This window comes from Hippocampus bargibanti, linkage group LG05 (assembly GCF_051943395.1).
Source record: "Hippocampus bargibanti isolate YZ-2025 linkage group LG05, ASM5194339v1, whole genome shotgun sequence".
Taxonomy (NCBI): domain Eukaryota; kingdom Metazoa; phylum Chordata; class Actinopteri; order Syngnathiformes; family Syngnathidae; genus Hippocampus; species Hippocampus bargibanti.
In genome coordinates, this window is record NC_142738.1 from 24540452 (window position 1) to 24555787 (window position 15336).

At 43.6% G+C, this 15336-nt stretch overlaps 1 protein-coding gene across 6 annotated transcripts in view; it reads left to right on the forward strand.

Moving 5' to 3' along the window:
• The window catches only part of ppfibp1b (PPFIA binding protein 1b), a 34644-nt gene that overhangs the window by 14970 nt on the left and 4338 nt on the right, over positions 1–15336 (forward strand). For 2 of the 6 annotated variants that reach the window (XM_088997424.1, XM_088997425.1), the window contains exons 8-18: positions 1960–2077; positions 2246–2278; positions 2995–3056; positions 3122–3206; positions 8581–8711; positions 9925–10022; positions 13022–13082; positions 13761–13935; positions 14240–14272; positions 14795–14936; positions 15087–15218. In XM_088997424.1, coding sequence (XP_088853550.1) covers positions 1960–2077; positions 2246–2278; positions 2995–3056; positions 3122–3206; positions 8581–8711; positions 9925–10022; positions 13022–13082; positions 13761–13935; positions 14240–14272; positions 14795–14936; positions 15087–15218 — 1070 coding nt within the window. The remainder of the gene's footprint in view (positions 1–1959; positions 2078–2245; positions 2279–2994; positions 3057–3121; positions 3207–8580; positions 8712–9924; positions 10023–13021; positions 13083–13760; positions 13936–14239; positions 14273–14794; positions 14937–15086; positions 15219–15336) is intronic. The other 4 variants (XM_088997426.1, XM_088997428.1, XM_088997427.1 and 1 more) reach the window with 4 other exon arrangements.

Sequence of the window (15336 nt, forward strand, 5' to 3'; positions counted from 1 at the left end):
TTGCAGGTTGGCACATTATTCTCCATCGTTTTTCTCTTCTCTCCTGTCAATATCCAATTAAACCTAATCAAAACCAAGATCACGCTAGACCACTGTAATCCATTATTTCAAATTACAATCCCATTAAAGTACCATAACTCTTCTTTCCAGAAAGAAGTCTAAATATCTTGCACTTAACCATATTCTCCACCATTCCAAATTGTAGCATTTATTAAACGACTTTATGTTATGACTAGAATTGGTGCATATCAAATGTTACCATTGCTTTGAGGTTAACATGTCGGCCATCAAACAGCAGTGTTTTGTTTTAATTGTACTATTATGCAATTGGGAATTTGAATAACAATAAAACATATTTCCTCTTCATGAATCTCTTTTAATTTACTTTGGATGCCAACATCTTATTCCAGTTAATCTTTGACATAGCAATGAAAGTCAAACATTTTTAATGATCAAAAAGTCTATGTATGGCTTTATAAGGCCTTTTCCCTCATATGGACAAAGGTCCTGGAACTAAAAGTAGACAATGCAGCTACAACAGTTTCTTTTTGGAAGACTATGTGTCATTGCACTCAGGAAAACAATTATCTGGATGATGTTTGACAAGAGGAATGGTATAGTATAGTATAGTATAGTATAGTATAGTATAGTATAGTATAGTATAGTATAGTATAGAGATAGTCGCAGTTCGTCGCAGCTGTATTTGTTATGCTTGAAGGCAGGATCTGAAGTTCGACAAACACGAATCCCATCACTTAATTTGTAGACTGTGGCCAGTCTTCCACAAACTGTTCCTCCAAAGTTGGACAATTATAATTGTCTCAATGTCTTGCCTTGGTAAGATGAAGAATTCATCTTGAAGGGGAACCAAAGGGTACATTCAGTACTTGATTGTTTGCTACCAATCGAGATGTGCGTCCCAATACCATTGTCTGTCTAGTCTATCTCTTTTACCTTCTTGCACAGTTTCTCTTACTGTCTTGATTCTTCCTTCCTACTGCTAGTCTTTAATGGCAAAGCTTTCAAGCCAGAAAATCAAAATGGGCCAGATGCAATATGAGAAACAGAAGAAGGAGCACAAACTGCAGGCTCTAAAGGTTGGCGTTTCGCAGGATCACTGTTATGACTGCTGTATGATTATCGGTTTGGCCTCTCCCTTCAGCTCCACCTCGTTTTTTTTTTTTTTTTTTTTTTTTTAGGATGCAAAACGTTTTAGTTGCCTTCCATACCATTTTAAGATGTGTTTCAAGACAGTGCCATTAGAAATGAAAATTACCGAATCGGGCTTACCCTCCTGGGCTTTGTCTTTTCTTGACCGTTTTCTACTCCTAATATTTGTGTTTGTGATGTATGGTGTTTTTTTCGCTTAGTCCACTCAGTGCTTACTGCACCTATTCCACGCATCATATCTTCAGAGCGTGGGTGACTCTCTTTTTCTGATTTGCAAATTACTCAAGAGGTCATAAAGTCATCGGCCCAGAGATCCTATCAAGAAATCAAGGAAGTCGTCCCAGGAATAAAGAGGCAGAAATATTTCATGTAAGGTGATGTTCTGGCCTTGTGTCATTAGTTTTAACACGGTGTGTCATGCTGGTTCCATCCAGCTGGTTCCTTTTTAAACATCACTGGCAAAGAGCTAAAAGACTTCCTAAAAGAATATATTCATATGTTTGGAACTATAGCACCTTTTTGGAGCCCCCTCAATCCACACCGCAGTGAAGACACTTGGGATTCTTAATAGTGTTGTGGCATCAAAATGACTACTGGGTCTGGGATGAAGCATTAAAGGAGGTTTGCAAATAAGAATGTAGAGAGACGCACCCAGGGTGTGGTGTGCTTGCCTGTCAGCCCCATAAGCATCTGAAACTTTTTGTGTGGTGCTTTGTTGTGTGGAATTAGGCCGGGTATCCTCGTGTCTTGGAGAAGAATATGCCATCACATGTGCCTTGTGTTCGACAGGAGGAGCTCGTCATACTGAAAAGGCAGCTGGAGGGCAAAGACGGAGAGCAGGGCGGACTACAGGAAGAGACAGGCTTCAAAGCCATTGCCTCAACCAGTGCAGATCCGACAGAGAAAGGTGGGAAACCTGATTTAGTCTGAATGTGAGGATGCATGACTTTTACAGTGGTTACAAGGTCGTTGAATCGCCAAGACAATGGGGCCCTTTTTGATAATAGAAGTCACGACTGACTGCAGTCTCTTGTTTTGTTTTCTCCATTTTGTTCCTCTTTACTCTCTCATCCAGATGAAACTCTTAGAAAGAGGCTGAAAGAAAAACGTAAGAGTGTTTGTGCTTCTGTTCATTATTGCACCCGTCTCGACCTCTGTTTGCATGAACGAGCATGAGCCAATGCGAACTCTGCTTGTCCATTACTGTATTTGCCCATCAGAGCGCTAATCTGTGCCCTGAGAACATCTCAAGTCCAATAAACAGTTTTGTTTTTACACCTCTTCTAAGGATCAAAAAACCAACATCATCCAAGCCCATCACAAGTGTGTTTTTAACATTTCAAATGATAAAGCGGCAAGGCCTTGTGGGCTTTGTGTTTTTGACAAGAATGGGGAATGAAATGTGTTTGCAACCTTTCAGGCTGTTCACTCATAGCCTCTGCCTCAACCCCCGTAGCCGCGAAGACCCCCACCCCCTAGACCACTCCCCTGTAACTCTTCTAAACACTTGCTCACACCAGTGACCAGTGTGTGTCCTGCTAACCAATGTTGCTGTCGTGGTTAGTCATGTGTGACATTGTTTGAATGTGTCCATATCCCATTCAATCGCATGAAGAAAACAAACATTGGAATTGATCTGCTTCTTGACCTGTGTTTTAATATGTTTGACCTTCCTTAACATAACTTGACCATTTACAGTGTGTACATATTTGCGGCTGCATCACAAAAAAAAATGTATGCAGAACATTGCGCCCTCTGTGTTCCATCTGATGACCCTATTCAGAAACTCTCACCTGTGTAATGATAACTGTTGTTACTCACTAGATGTGGAAGTACAGCGGATGAAGAAAGCAGTTGAATCGCTGATCGAAGCCAATGAGCAGAAGGTATCTATTTGTTGCCATCAATTGCCTTTATTCTTTGTGTTAACTGACCAGGCTGTTGTTTGCAGGACCATAAGATTGAGGAACTGAAGCAGTCATTGACGAGGTACAAGAAAGTTCAGGACATGGTGATGTCAGTGCAAGGAAAAAAAGGTTAGATATACTAACTTTTTGTTGATAACTCATTGCAATGTCTGAAAATAAAGAAACAATATGAAAACAATTGTTTACATTCAGGTTAATTTAATCTCTCGTATTGACAAAAATACGTTGTATGTTTTAGGGTCATGTGCTTGCATGAAACCGCAGATTATTTTGGAATTTAATAATAATACTCATTATTTTATTTATAAGCGCCTTTTACAATCACAAAACAAGGACATAAATAAAACCACAGATAGAATTATAGATAAGAACAAGAGATAAAACTATACAAAGAATGCAATTTTAAATTGGTGAATTTTGAGATGAGATTTGAAGGTGGGAAGAGAATCAATATTACGGATGTTGGAAGGAAGAGAATTCCAGAGTTTGAGCGCAGAGCGGCTGACAGCCCTGTCCCCCATCGTGCTGATACGGGTAGGGGGCACACAGAGGTGGAAGGAGGATGAGAATCTGAGGGCACGAGAGGGAACAGAAATTTGAGGACGGTCAGATAGTGGGACAAGGTTATGGATGGCTTTAAATGTATAAAGAAGTATTCCAAGTTTGACCGGTAGCCAGTGGAGCTGTTGGAGGACGGGGTTGATGTGGTGAAAGAAGGAGGTTCTGGTGATGATCCGGGCTGCGGAATTCTCTTTAGTTTGTCCTTCTCAGTGTAGGGTCTGCCAATTATGGATTAAAATGATCATCACCATTGTTTTGATGGAGATTGAAATCACTATTGTTAAAACAATTGAGCTTTGATTTCAAAACATGGCATTTATTCAGGTACAAAAACTAGATTGCCAATGCTGATTTATTCTTGCACATAGACAGTGTTTGAAATAATGTCTGCCTGGAGGCCCGGGGCGTACAAGTTTTACGTCGGGCGTACATCTTTCAAAACGTCTCGGCCCGGGTGGCGGACAACTTCAAGAAAAACAAAACAAAACGATTATTTTCAAATCAAACGTTTGTTTTATTCAATAAAGCAAAAGCTACAAGCAAACCGCTATAAGCCACGTGGACTCCTCTTTCTAAGCTTTCAAAACTTTCAAGTACACTTTTCAGTCACTGTATAGTCCGAAGCACTAAACAGGCTTCTGATTGGCTGCCGTGCCGAGTATGCAAATTGCCAAACGAACTCGGCACAGCAGCCAATATTAGCCTGTTTTCATGCTTCAGACTATACCGTGACTGAAAAGTGTACTTGAGAGTTTTGAAAGCTGCTTAGAAAGATTAAGCCACATGGCTTTGAGCAGACAACGCAACGCATACATTGCATTGTGCACCATGGCGACAAACGACATCGGGAGCAAAATCTTCAGCAAAGAATATTTACCATAAATTAAGCAAGGGAGCATTTGTGGTAGGTACTTCCTTAATTTAAAAAAATCCTTTATACTTCGCAACAATGTTTTTTTTTGTGATTAGTCATCATATTGTGTTTTGAGTTGTGAAAAATGGGGCAGGCAACTTTATGGCCGGGCAGGCAACTTTTCAGAGTTGTCTGCCCGTGTGTCCGCTAACTTTTTGGCATGAGTTTCAGACACTGACATAGAACACTATTCTTGAAAACGCTGTTCTTTTTGTCAATTACAAAATCCATCCATCCATCCACCCATCCATCTTCTGCCGCTTATCCGGGGTCGGTTCGCGGGGGCAGCAACTTCAGTAGGGAAGTCCAGACTTCCCTCTCCCCAGCCACTTCTTCTAGCTCTGCCTGGCGGATCCCGTGGCGTTCCCAGGCCAGCTGGGAGACATAGTCTCTCCAGCGTGTCCTGGGTCGTCCCGTGGGTCTCCTGCCAGTGGGGCATGCTCGGAACACCTCACCAGGGAGGCGTCCTGGGGGCATCCTAATAAGATGCCCGAGCCACCTCATCTGGCTCCTCTCTATGTGGAGGAGAAGCGGCTCGACTTTGAGCCCCTCCCGGATGACCGAGCTTCTCACCTTATCTCTAAGGGAGAGCCCGGACACCCTACGGAGAAAGCTCATTTCGGCCGCTTGCATCCGGGATCTCGTTCTTTCGGACACAACCCATAGCTCGTGGTGGGTGGATGAGGGTTGAGCTGTAGATTGACCGGTAGATTGAGAGCTTTGCTTTTTGGCTCAGCTCCTTCATCACCACGACAGATCGGTACAAAGTCCACATCACAGCAGACGCCGCACCAATCCGCCTGTCGACCTTTCGCTCCCTCACACCCTCATTCGTGACCAAGACTCCCAGATATTTAAACTCCTCCACTTGAGGCAAAATCTCCTCCCCGATCCGGAGAGGGTACTCCACCCTTTTCCGACTGAGAACCATTCTCTCAGATTTGGAGGTGCTGATTCTCATCCCAGCCGCTTCACATTCGGCTGCGAAACGCTCGAGAGAGAGTTGAAGAGCTCCACTTGAAGGCCCCAACAGTACCACATCATCTGCAAAAAGCAGAGATGCTATACTGAGGTGACCATAACGGAAACCTTCAACGCTTCGGCTGCACCTAAAAATTCTGTCCATAAAGGTTATGAACAGAATCGGTGACAAAGGGCAGCCTTGGCGGAGCCCAACCCTCACTGGAAACGATTCCGACTTATTGCCGGCAATGCGAACCAGATGCTGACATCGGGCGTATAGGGACCGAACATCCCGTATCAGGCGCTCCTGTACCCCATACTCGCGAAGCATTCTCCACAGAACTCCACGAGAGACACGGTCAAATGCTTTCTCCAAGTCCACAAAGCACATGTCAACTGATAGGACTCCTTTAGCTTTACGGCATCCCTCACTACTGGTGTCCACCAGCGAGTACGGGGGTTGCCGACACGACAGGTACCAACCACTTTACGGCCACAACTCCGATTTGCCGCCTCAGCAAGGGAGGTACGGAACATGGTCCATTCGGACTCAATGTCCCCACCTCCCCCGAGACATGTGCAAAGTACTGCCGGAGGTGGGAGTTGAAACTCCTTCTGACAGGGGATTACGCCAGACGTTCCCAACAAACCCTCACAACACGTTTGGGTCTGCCAGGTCAGACTGGCATCTTCCCCCACCAACGTGATCAGTTGACAGCTCTGCCCCTCTCTTCACTCGAGTGTCCAAAACTTGAGGCCGCAAATCCAATGATACAACTATAAAGTCAATCATCGAACTGCGACCCGGGATGTCCTGGTGCCACGTGTACATATGGATACCCTTATGTTTGAATAAAGTGTTTGTTATAGACCAAGGGTCGGGAACCCTTGGTCTATAATGTGTGGCTCTTTCACCCCCCTGCTGCGGCTCCCTGCGGCTTTAGAAAATAAATAATGAGTATTTAATTTAATGTATATTATTTTAGTTCGTTCGTTTTTAAAATGTAATTCTAAATTTGAAGATTATGGTGATTATAAATAATACAAAATAAAACATATTCATTTTTTTTGTCGCTCATAATATTGGATTGGATTGGATATGCCTTTATTAGTCTCACAGTGGAGAAATTTACATTTCACAGCAGCAAAGTGATGAAAGGAATGAAAGTAGAAAAACAAAATACGTGAGCTGCTGGAAAGGCAGCCACTCTCGCGGCGCCGTCTTGAAGTCAAAATAACAAAAAAAAAACTAAATAACAAATAATATGACAGCACAGAGACACTATGACAAAACAAAGACACAGAGAGACATTCATTCTTCAGGACTTGCTGTACCCTCTTTGTGATGACATGAAGCAGTTCTAGATGAAAGAGGACAATACGTCACAACTATCGACAGTGGACGTATATCCGGTCACAACTGCCAAATTGCGCATGATTTCTTGAATTTTTCGACCCCCAGGTAGGCCATCTATGGATAAATCTAAGAAAAGAAAAGTGTCTGAAGAAAACAGAACGTTTAATGATACGTGGGCAGATTCGTTCGCCTTCACTGCTGACGAGACGGGTTTACCGATATGCTTAATATGTAATGAGAAGTTAGCAAACAACAAAAAGTCAAATGTTGCAAGACATTTCCAGAACAAACACACAGCCTTTGCTCAAAAATATCCGGATGCAGATGAGAGAAAAAGAGCCGTTTCGGAACTGATGCGGAAGGCTGATCAGAGCAAAAATCATTTTATGAAGTGGATGATCATACAGCCCTGATGTGCAGAGGCTGTGCGCTGAGGTGCAGGAGCAGAAATCACATCAACCAGGTGATAAATATGCAAATACAGTAAAGTCTCGTTATATCGATATTCTCCGGAGTCGGAAAAAATATCGATATAACCGGACTATCGATATATGCGATCCTGCGGCATGTAAATTTTCTCCTTGCGTTCATAGAAATAGTATCATAATAAGCAGTACTATCGATATAACGATATCGATATAACGAGACTTTACTGTATTCTTTTTTTTTCCAAATAGACATTGAGTATTATATTTGAAAGTAATCTTCAACCCAACATCTTTTTTACGGAGTTTAAAGTGTTTTTGTTGCGTGCAGAAATGTAACTTCGCTTCTCTGTAACAGTTCATTGATTCATAAATGCAACACACTATAGTTTGTTTATGCATATATAAAGGTAAAAAACGATGATGAAAAGATGCAGTGTTGTCTTCATTTTAAATGTCAAAAGGATTTTGTGGCTCCCAGTGTTTTCTTTTCTGTGGGAAATGGGCCCAAATGGCTCTTTGAGTCGTAAAGGTTGCCGACCCCTGTTATAGACAATCCGTGTCGAACACAGACGTCCAAACACCACTCCTGTGGGTGAGGTGACGTTCCACGGCCCAAGAGTTAGCTTCTGCAGTCGAGGGTCGGACCGCCAGGGTCCCCGCCTTTGGCTGCCGCCCAACTCACAGTGCACCTGACCCCTCTGGCCCCTCCCATGGGTGGTTGAGAAGGGGGACCTTCCTCTTCGGGCTGAGCCCGACCGGGCCCCATGGGTGTAAGTCCGGCCACCAGGCGCTCGCCAACGAGCCCCATCTCCAGTCAGATTATCTACTGCCAAAACCTCCACTTTGACTGTTGACTACCCTCACACCACTCGTCTTAAATCTGCAGCTCTCTTTTGATAAATCCACATTCTGCCACTCACTCCACAACTTTGGAGTTACTGAAACACCTTTTATTCTGCTTGGCAAAATTACAATATGTACATTCAAAATTCTGCAAACCGCCATGCCGCTTCCCGTTACCGCATCAACCCTGTCCTACAGAACCTTTACTGGTTTACAATCCCTTGCTACATCAAATTCTCATACTGACCCATAAAGCTCTCGACAATCTGGTCCTCAACTATCTTAGACTTGCTCCATTAATCATTTTTCTTTCATATTTTATAACGTTTTCAAGATCAACAGATATAAGTTGAATCACAATTTTGTTTTGATTGATCATCTGACTCTCTCAGTGTACTTGTTTGAATTGTTTTACAGAGAATCCCAATGGTTATGGGCATGTGGCATCCCAAGCTGATTGTCTCGCTCCATGCTTGTCCACAAGCCATTTATCTATTCACACAAATGGACTCACAGATGGTGAAGTGCAAAGGAAGAACACAGATGAGGTGACATATTTAAGACCTTGTTAAACCCACCAACATTGACATGTTGACAATCCTAACTACGTTTTTTTTTCTATAAGCTAAGGGGCATATTCTCCCATGTGCTTAAGTAAAAAAGACTCCTCTATACTTTTCGGGATGCGTAGAATTTCCCATCAACTGAAATGTGTCGCTGGTGGACTTTCATGTAACCACTCTGTGTTGAGCGACCGTCAAATAGTGTTCCCTGACAAATCTGTCAGTGTGTACATTCTCACATCATTTTAAGCACCTTTCTACTGCGGAAGCTTTATGAAGGTCAAGCGCATCTCAAAGGCAAAACATAATGTTGCATGTCTTGAGTCAGTACACCCCCGCTGATAGCGAGGGATTCGTGTCACACCGCCCAACTCTGCTGCTTCATGCTAATGTATGGGGGCAGGGGTGATTTCCACCTTTCTCACACAGTAGACACTCACTGACCGTATACGTGTCCCTGTTACATTACGCTGATGGCTGAATGTTGACATTAAATCAAATCAAATTGTTGAAAAAGCGGCTCAGTGCCTGCCGTCTTTTCTCTACATCTGTGAGGAGTATTTCCACATGCTGATGGGACTTCCAATTGAAATGCTGATCATAAAAAGAGACAGTCAATTTAATCATGAACCATAATTTACAGATTATTTATGTATTAATTTATTTGGTGGCGCAGTATTTGATGCGCCACAGATGTGCGTTGCTTGGTCAACTCTTAATTTTCAAAGCATTGAAGTTGTCTTCAAAGCATTCTTTTATGAGCATGGTATTCTGATTTAAATATCTTGTGTTAGATTCATTAGAAAGTAAATGCAAAAACACGCTCATTCAAAGTAGTTTGCAGATGTGCACACATCACGTGACGCAATTTCATTTCACAATCAAATTGTGACATACTCAATTTTCACATCTGATGAGAACGACAGAATCTGGAAATTATTTCCACCGTCTGACTCCACCGAATTTGTGCACGTATTTCCACACTGGGCGTATCAAAAGCCTTGATGGGAGAGTTGTAGCATCTTCAAAATTCGAGAAAAAAGTACATTTGCATTTGACCTTTGCACAAACATAAGAATATAACCCTTCGTGCTGGACTCAATTGAAAGAAGTTGGCCTATAGCCAATGTGTACCAGTTATGGATTTGTGCTTTTGTGTTTGAGTCTTCATTCTATGTTGTTTTCATCCTCTGTGCAGCTGGAGATCCTCAATGGGCTGTGCGACAATGGTTCACCCTCATCAAGTTCGTCTGATCCTGACCAAATAACAGAGTCTGCAACTACAGATGTAGATGGGTAAAACATTAACTCATTCACTGCCAGATGATGTGCAAAAATGTGTCCACTCCAGTGCTAGGGTTTTTGTCATTGTCACTCGAATTCCAGGACCCACAGAATATTGAGTTTTAGGACTACATAAACATTCAATGCAGCGTAAGAAACCTTAGACTCTCTTCTTTCATCAGAAAAAAGTTACTATAATTCCCAGGTTATATGGGTCTGGAGTTATCTGATCTTGAAATGGGAGCGGCTGTACAAAAGGCAAATGCTGCCCCCTCGTGGGAGGGAAAAACATTGTCAGAGGTCTGACCAAAGCTTTATCGGCAATCCCCGCAAGAAAAAACAAAACCCGAACAAATTTGAGAATGGTGCTCCACATCATGCTTTTCAATTCCTGTCACGTTTTGCGAGGTGGTGATGGCGGGTTCGGATCCCAAAAAGCAGGCAGAAGGGAGCAGGAGGTTGTTTGACAAATTGTATTAAAATAAAGGTCAGCAGTAACAAAATGTAAAACATCAAAATGATCTGAATGGAAAAAATACAAAGTAGCAAAAGAAAACCAAGTGTAAAAGTCCGCCAAGGTTAAACAAACACGTACACAATGCATGCAGCAAACAAACAATGAATCGGCACCGGATGGTCGTGCCGGGTGTTCTTTTAAATGTCAATGATTAAACGACCAACACCTGCGAGGCTGCAGGCAGGGCTGACGTCGCTACCCGCTGGTCGCCAATCTGATCGGGACGACCAGCACCTGTGAGGTGTAGGCGGGGGCGACAGCGCCCCCCGTTGGTCGTCAACCAGATCATGACAGTACCCCCCCTTCAAGGGGCTGCTTCCAGAAGTCCCAACAGTCTCCCAAAAAGGTCCACTCGCCAGGGAACGGTCGGTGGAGAGGGCAACCGCTGCCTCTCCAGCATACGACGGGCGGCGGCCTGATGGGAACGGGACTCGGCCTGGGGTGGACGAAGACGCGGCACGGATCGTCGTGGGCGTGAGTGCGATCCCTCTCGCACGTTCACGCGACGGCGCATGGCTCTGCGTGGACGTCGAACTGCCAGGCGCAGAATGGCACCCCGTACGGCCGTATGGGACCAGGTCTCGGCCGGACGCCGACGTGGGCGTGAACTGCCCGGCTCCGGAGGAACGAGACCAGTCCAGAGCCGCTCCGGGATCCAGCGGTGAGTGGGGTCTCGGACTGACATTGACGCGGACGTTGCACGGCTCGTCGTGGATGAGACTCAATTCGTCATGCACGACGACAGCGTGGCTGGACGTGGGCGTGCAATGCCAGTCACCCAGGGTCACCCTGGACGGCCACCTGGAAGGAGGTCTCGGCCGGACGTTTACGTGGACGTTGCGGCTCGTCGAGTGACGCGATTCAAACGCGACGAGGCTTTCGCTAACGTGGACGTAGCATTGCCAGGCACAGGGTGGAAATGAGACGGGTCCGATGTACCTGCGGGATCCGATGGTTGGCCGATTCATTCTGTCACGTTTTGCGAGGGTGATGGCGGGTTCGGATCCCAAAAAGCAGGCAGGAGGGAGCAGGAGGTTGTTTGACAAATTGTATTAAAATAAAGGTCAGCAGTAACAAAATGTAAAACATCAAAATGATCTGAATGGAAAAAATACAAAGTAGCAAAAGAAAACCAAGTGTAAAAGTCCGCCAAGGTTAAACAAACACGTACACAATGCATGCAGCAAACAAGCAGCAAACAAACAATGAATCGGCACCGGATGGTCGTGCCGGGTGTTCTTTTAAATGTCAATGATTAAACGACCAACACCTGCGAGGCTGCAGGCAGGGCTGACGTCGCTACCCGCTGGTCGCCAATCTGATCGGGACGACCAGCACCTGTGAGGTGTAGGCGGGGGCGACAGCGCCCCCCGTTGGTCGTCAAGCAGATCATGACAATTCCCGAATAAATTTGGCAATGGCAGTGAATGAGTTAAAGGACAACATCATTATTTTTCACTTCTGAGAATACTACTACTACTACTACTACTACTACTAATAATAATAATAATAATAATAATAATACGTTGTATTTCTAAGCGCCTTTCAAAACTCTCATGGGATAAGAACGTTTTGTTTTTTGATTTTGTGCGGGTGAGCAGAGGCAGCCATTCGCGCCAGTGTTCACTCTACCCGGAAGTAACAGCAGCAAAGTGAGGAAAGGAAAGAAAGAAGTAGAAACACAAAATACAAAACACAGGAACTGCTGGAAAGGCAGCCACTCCATCTTGAAGTAAAAAAAAATCAAAAAATAACTAAATTACAAATATGACAACACAAAGACAGAGATAAATTCATTCTTCAGCACTTGCTGTACCCTCTTTGTGACATGAAGCAGTTCTAGATGAAAGAGGAGAGGATCAAAGCATCCTTTTCAGTAATGGATCAGGGACGTCATGGTGGAACGTGCACGTCTACTACGATAGTTATCCAGTGACATGTTTAATGAATGTGTAGCGAGCTATCTTATTTTTAAAATCATATTTAAAGTTTGGTCGTTTGCCTCTGTGTGCCCTGCGATTGGCTGGCATCCAGTTGAGGGTTTCCCCGCATACGTTAGGATAAGCTCCAGCAATCCCCGCGACCTGATTGAGGATAAAGCGGTCCGGATAATGAATGAATGGATAAATGAATGACAATTTAAAGTACACCAAAAATAAGAACAATGAAGTTCTGAAATGAATTGTAGGAAAAAATGCCATTAGTTTACTCTTGCAAACGGCGTAAATATGTGAAATACCCCCTTTAAAAGATACCATTCTGACAAAAATTGGATTTAGTGTCAGGCTTAAGTTATGCAAGAGCAAATACTGCTGATCCAAAGTCCGTCTGTTTTTCCTTAAACGCAGTAGATCCATTTGTGTAGGTCTTTTATTTGTAGTCAAAATATTTTCTTATTTTATTCAGGATCTCTCAAAGCTCAAGTTACAACTCAAATTTTGCATGATATTGTGCCACATTTCAATGTTCTAAACTCAGATCATCACTATTCCAGCAGCCAAGATACAAACCAGTCCATCAGCCACGAACTTGTAGAAAGGAGCAACAATGAGAAGGTAAGATATTTAAGATATATATGTAAGATATATGTAAGATATACTCCACTGAAAAGAAGCACAGATTACAAGGACCCCGACATCTGACATTACATTATAGGGGTGTTCACTCGGCAACCTTTACTTCGGCGTAGCACTGGGGCTGCCCCCGTAGCGCGTTCACACATACAAAGGTACACCGGTGTAAACCCAGAAAACGGTTTAAACCATGGCAAATTTAACCCTGCTCGGGGAGGTGGTTTGAAAATTTACTCCGGAATACATTTCATAGCAGCAAAGTTATGAGAGGAAGAGGAAAGGAATGAAAGAAGTAAACATTTACATATTGAAGAGTGCATACAATGATACACTCATTTTTTGCCACACCTACTGTATTCATTTGCCTTTTTTAAATGTCTGCTTTAAAACTATTTTTCTGACAAATATTAATATGCGTTAGCGCATGACTGACTTCTGTCCAAATTGAGGTAACAGCAGTAGTGTTCGAAAGGCATTCTGCCGGAAGGCCCCCCTTTCTTTGCCATTTCCCCAATGCTCAAGTATATTTCCTGTCGGTATGATATGTTGTAGACTTGACTGCATTATTTCAAAACGACATCAACAAATTCTACTGCTGCAGATAAATATGTTTGGACATGATATACAGTATACACTGTGTTCTTGTGTGTATTTTCCTAGTATACCCACAGTGACATCATTCAAACTGCTAAGAAGCCACCATTGAGTCCTGCTGCAGGCTCGCTCACTACCACAGAGGATGACAGCTTTGGGTCCAAAAAGGCCCGCTCATCTTTTGGGAAGGGCTTCTTCAAGCTGCGTGGAGGCAGGAAAAATGGAAGCTCCCAGAATCTTGGTAAGCACAAAACAAGGTGGCAAGGGGACAGAAAATAAGGACCCCCATGTTTTTTTTCCAATGACAACGAAGTCAGGCATTGGGATAAACCACACAGGCCATCATTTGCTGTAAACAGTACTTCTCATTTTATTGGCAAGTCTACTTGTGGGGTGTACATACTGTACATTATGACCTTTGTTCCCTTTATGTGTACCCTTTGTTGATTCCCTTTTGTGAGTTTCAATCATGAATTCTGTTTGTCTTATTTTTTTCTTTCTGTTCGGTACCTCTGATGTTTTCTGTGGGTATATGACACATGAAGATCGCAGCCGCAGTGCAAGCGCGCCTATACTAGGTACAGTATAGCCCGCTGGTCATTACAGGAAGGATTGAAGATTTATCTTCACTGTACAACTCGGCTGTTCTTGAACGCAGCTCAGCTCATGTTTTAGCAGCTGCAATGTCCTAACGGCAGAACTCATCTCATTAGTCACAGTTTGTCTGTGAAACATAACAGTTGTGTTGTGTATGCTGATTTGCCTGCGTGCCTGCATGAATTTCCTTTCTTTGGCTCTAATGCCCTGCCCAAACACAATTGTGTAGCCGACTGAAATGATCATACATCGGAAATATCTCTCCATTTGCAACTACATTTTAGGTCTGCCTCATTTAGTTGAAGAAGAACGAGAACATGACTTCTTTCTTTGATGTTTTATGCTGCATGCACCATTCTTCTGCATGTCACGTCCTGCTTTTGTACAACATATGGACAAGGGTCAACCCCTGTCCGTTTGGATGCTTTCTGGCTCCTCAGAGAAGTCGCGCGTTTGTTATTCTCAATATGCCAATGATATTTGGTGTCCATTTGTCCGCACAGCTGAAACTGAACACAAAGGCACCGATCACCTGGATTTGGCCGGGCTGCCCCAGAGGTCAGCTAACAGTAACAGTACTCATACACTCCCCACCACCACAGAAGGCAAGAAGAAGTCTAAAGGAATTAAGAAACTATTCGGGAAGTGAGTGGATGATTATGATCATTGTAATGATTGTTATTGCGCTGAAGATACTCATGGCCTTGTCTACGGAGTTAAATAGAATTTTAAGCATTCATGTCCAACAATCAGACTGGCAAATGTTTTTCAAAAGCACATCACCTTTACTTTAAGGCTTAAGAGAAGTCAGTCCACAACATTTAACTTGGATGACAACCCGCCGGTTGGAGATTTTAAGAGAGGGGGAGTGCGAGCCACAGCTGGACCCCGACTGGGATGGTCCCGTGATTTCCAGCGAGTCAACACGTAAGCGTTTGATTCATAAACACACTCGCAGTAGGGGTTTCTTATTTTGAAGCCTCTTGGCAAATTCCTTTGTCTGCCTTTCTCTGCTATTAAATTTCACCACAACAAGAGGTTTTTT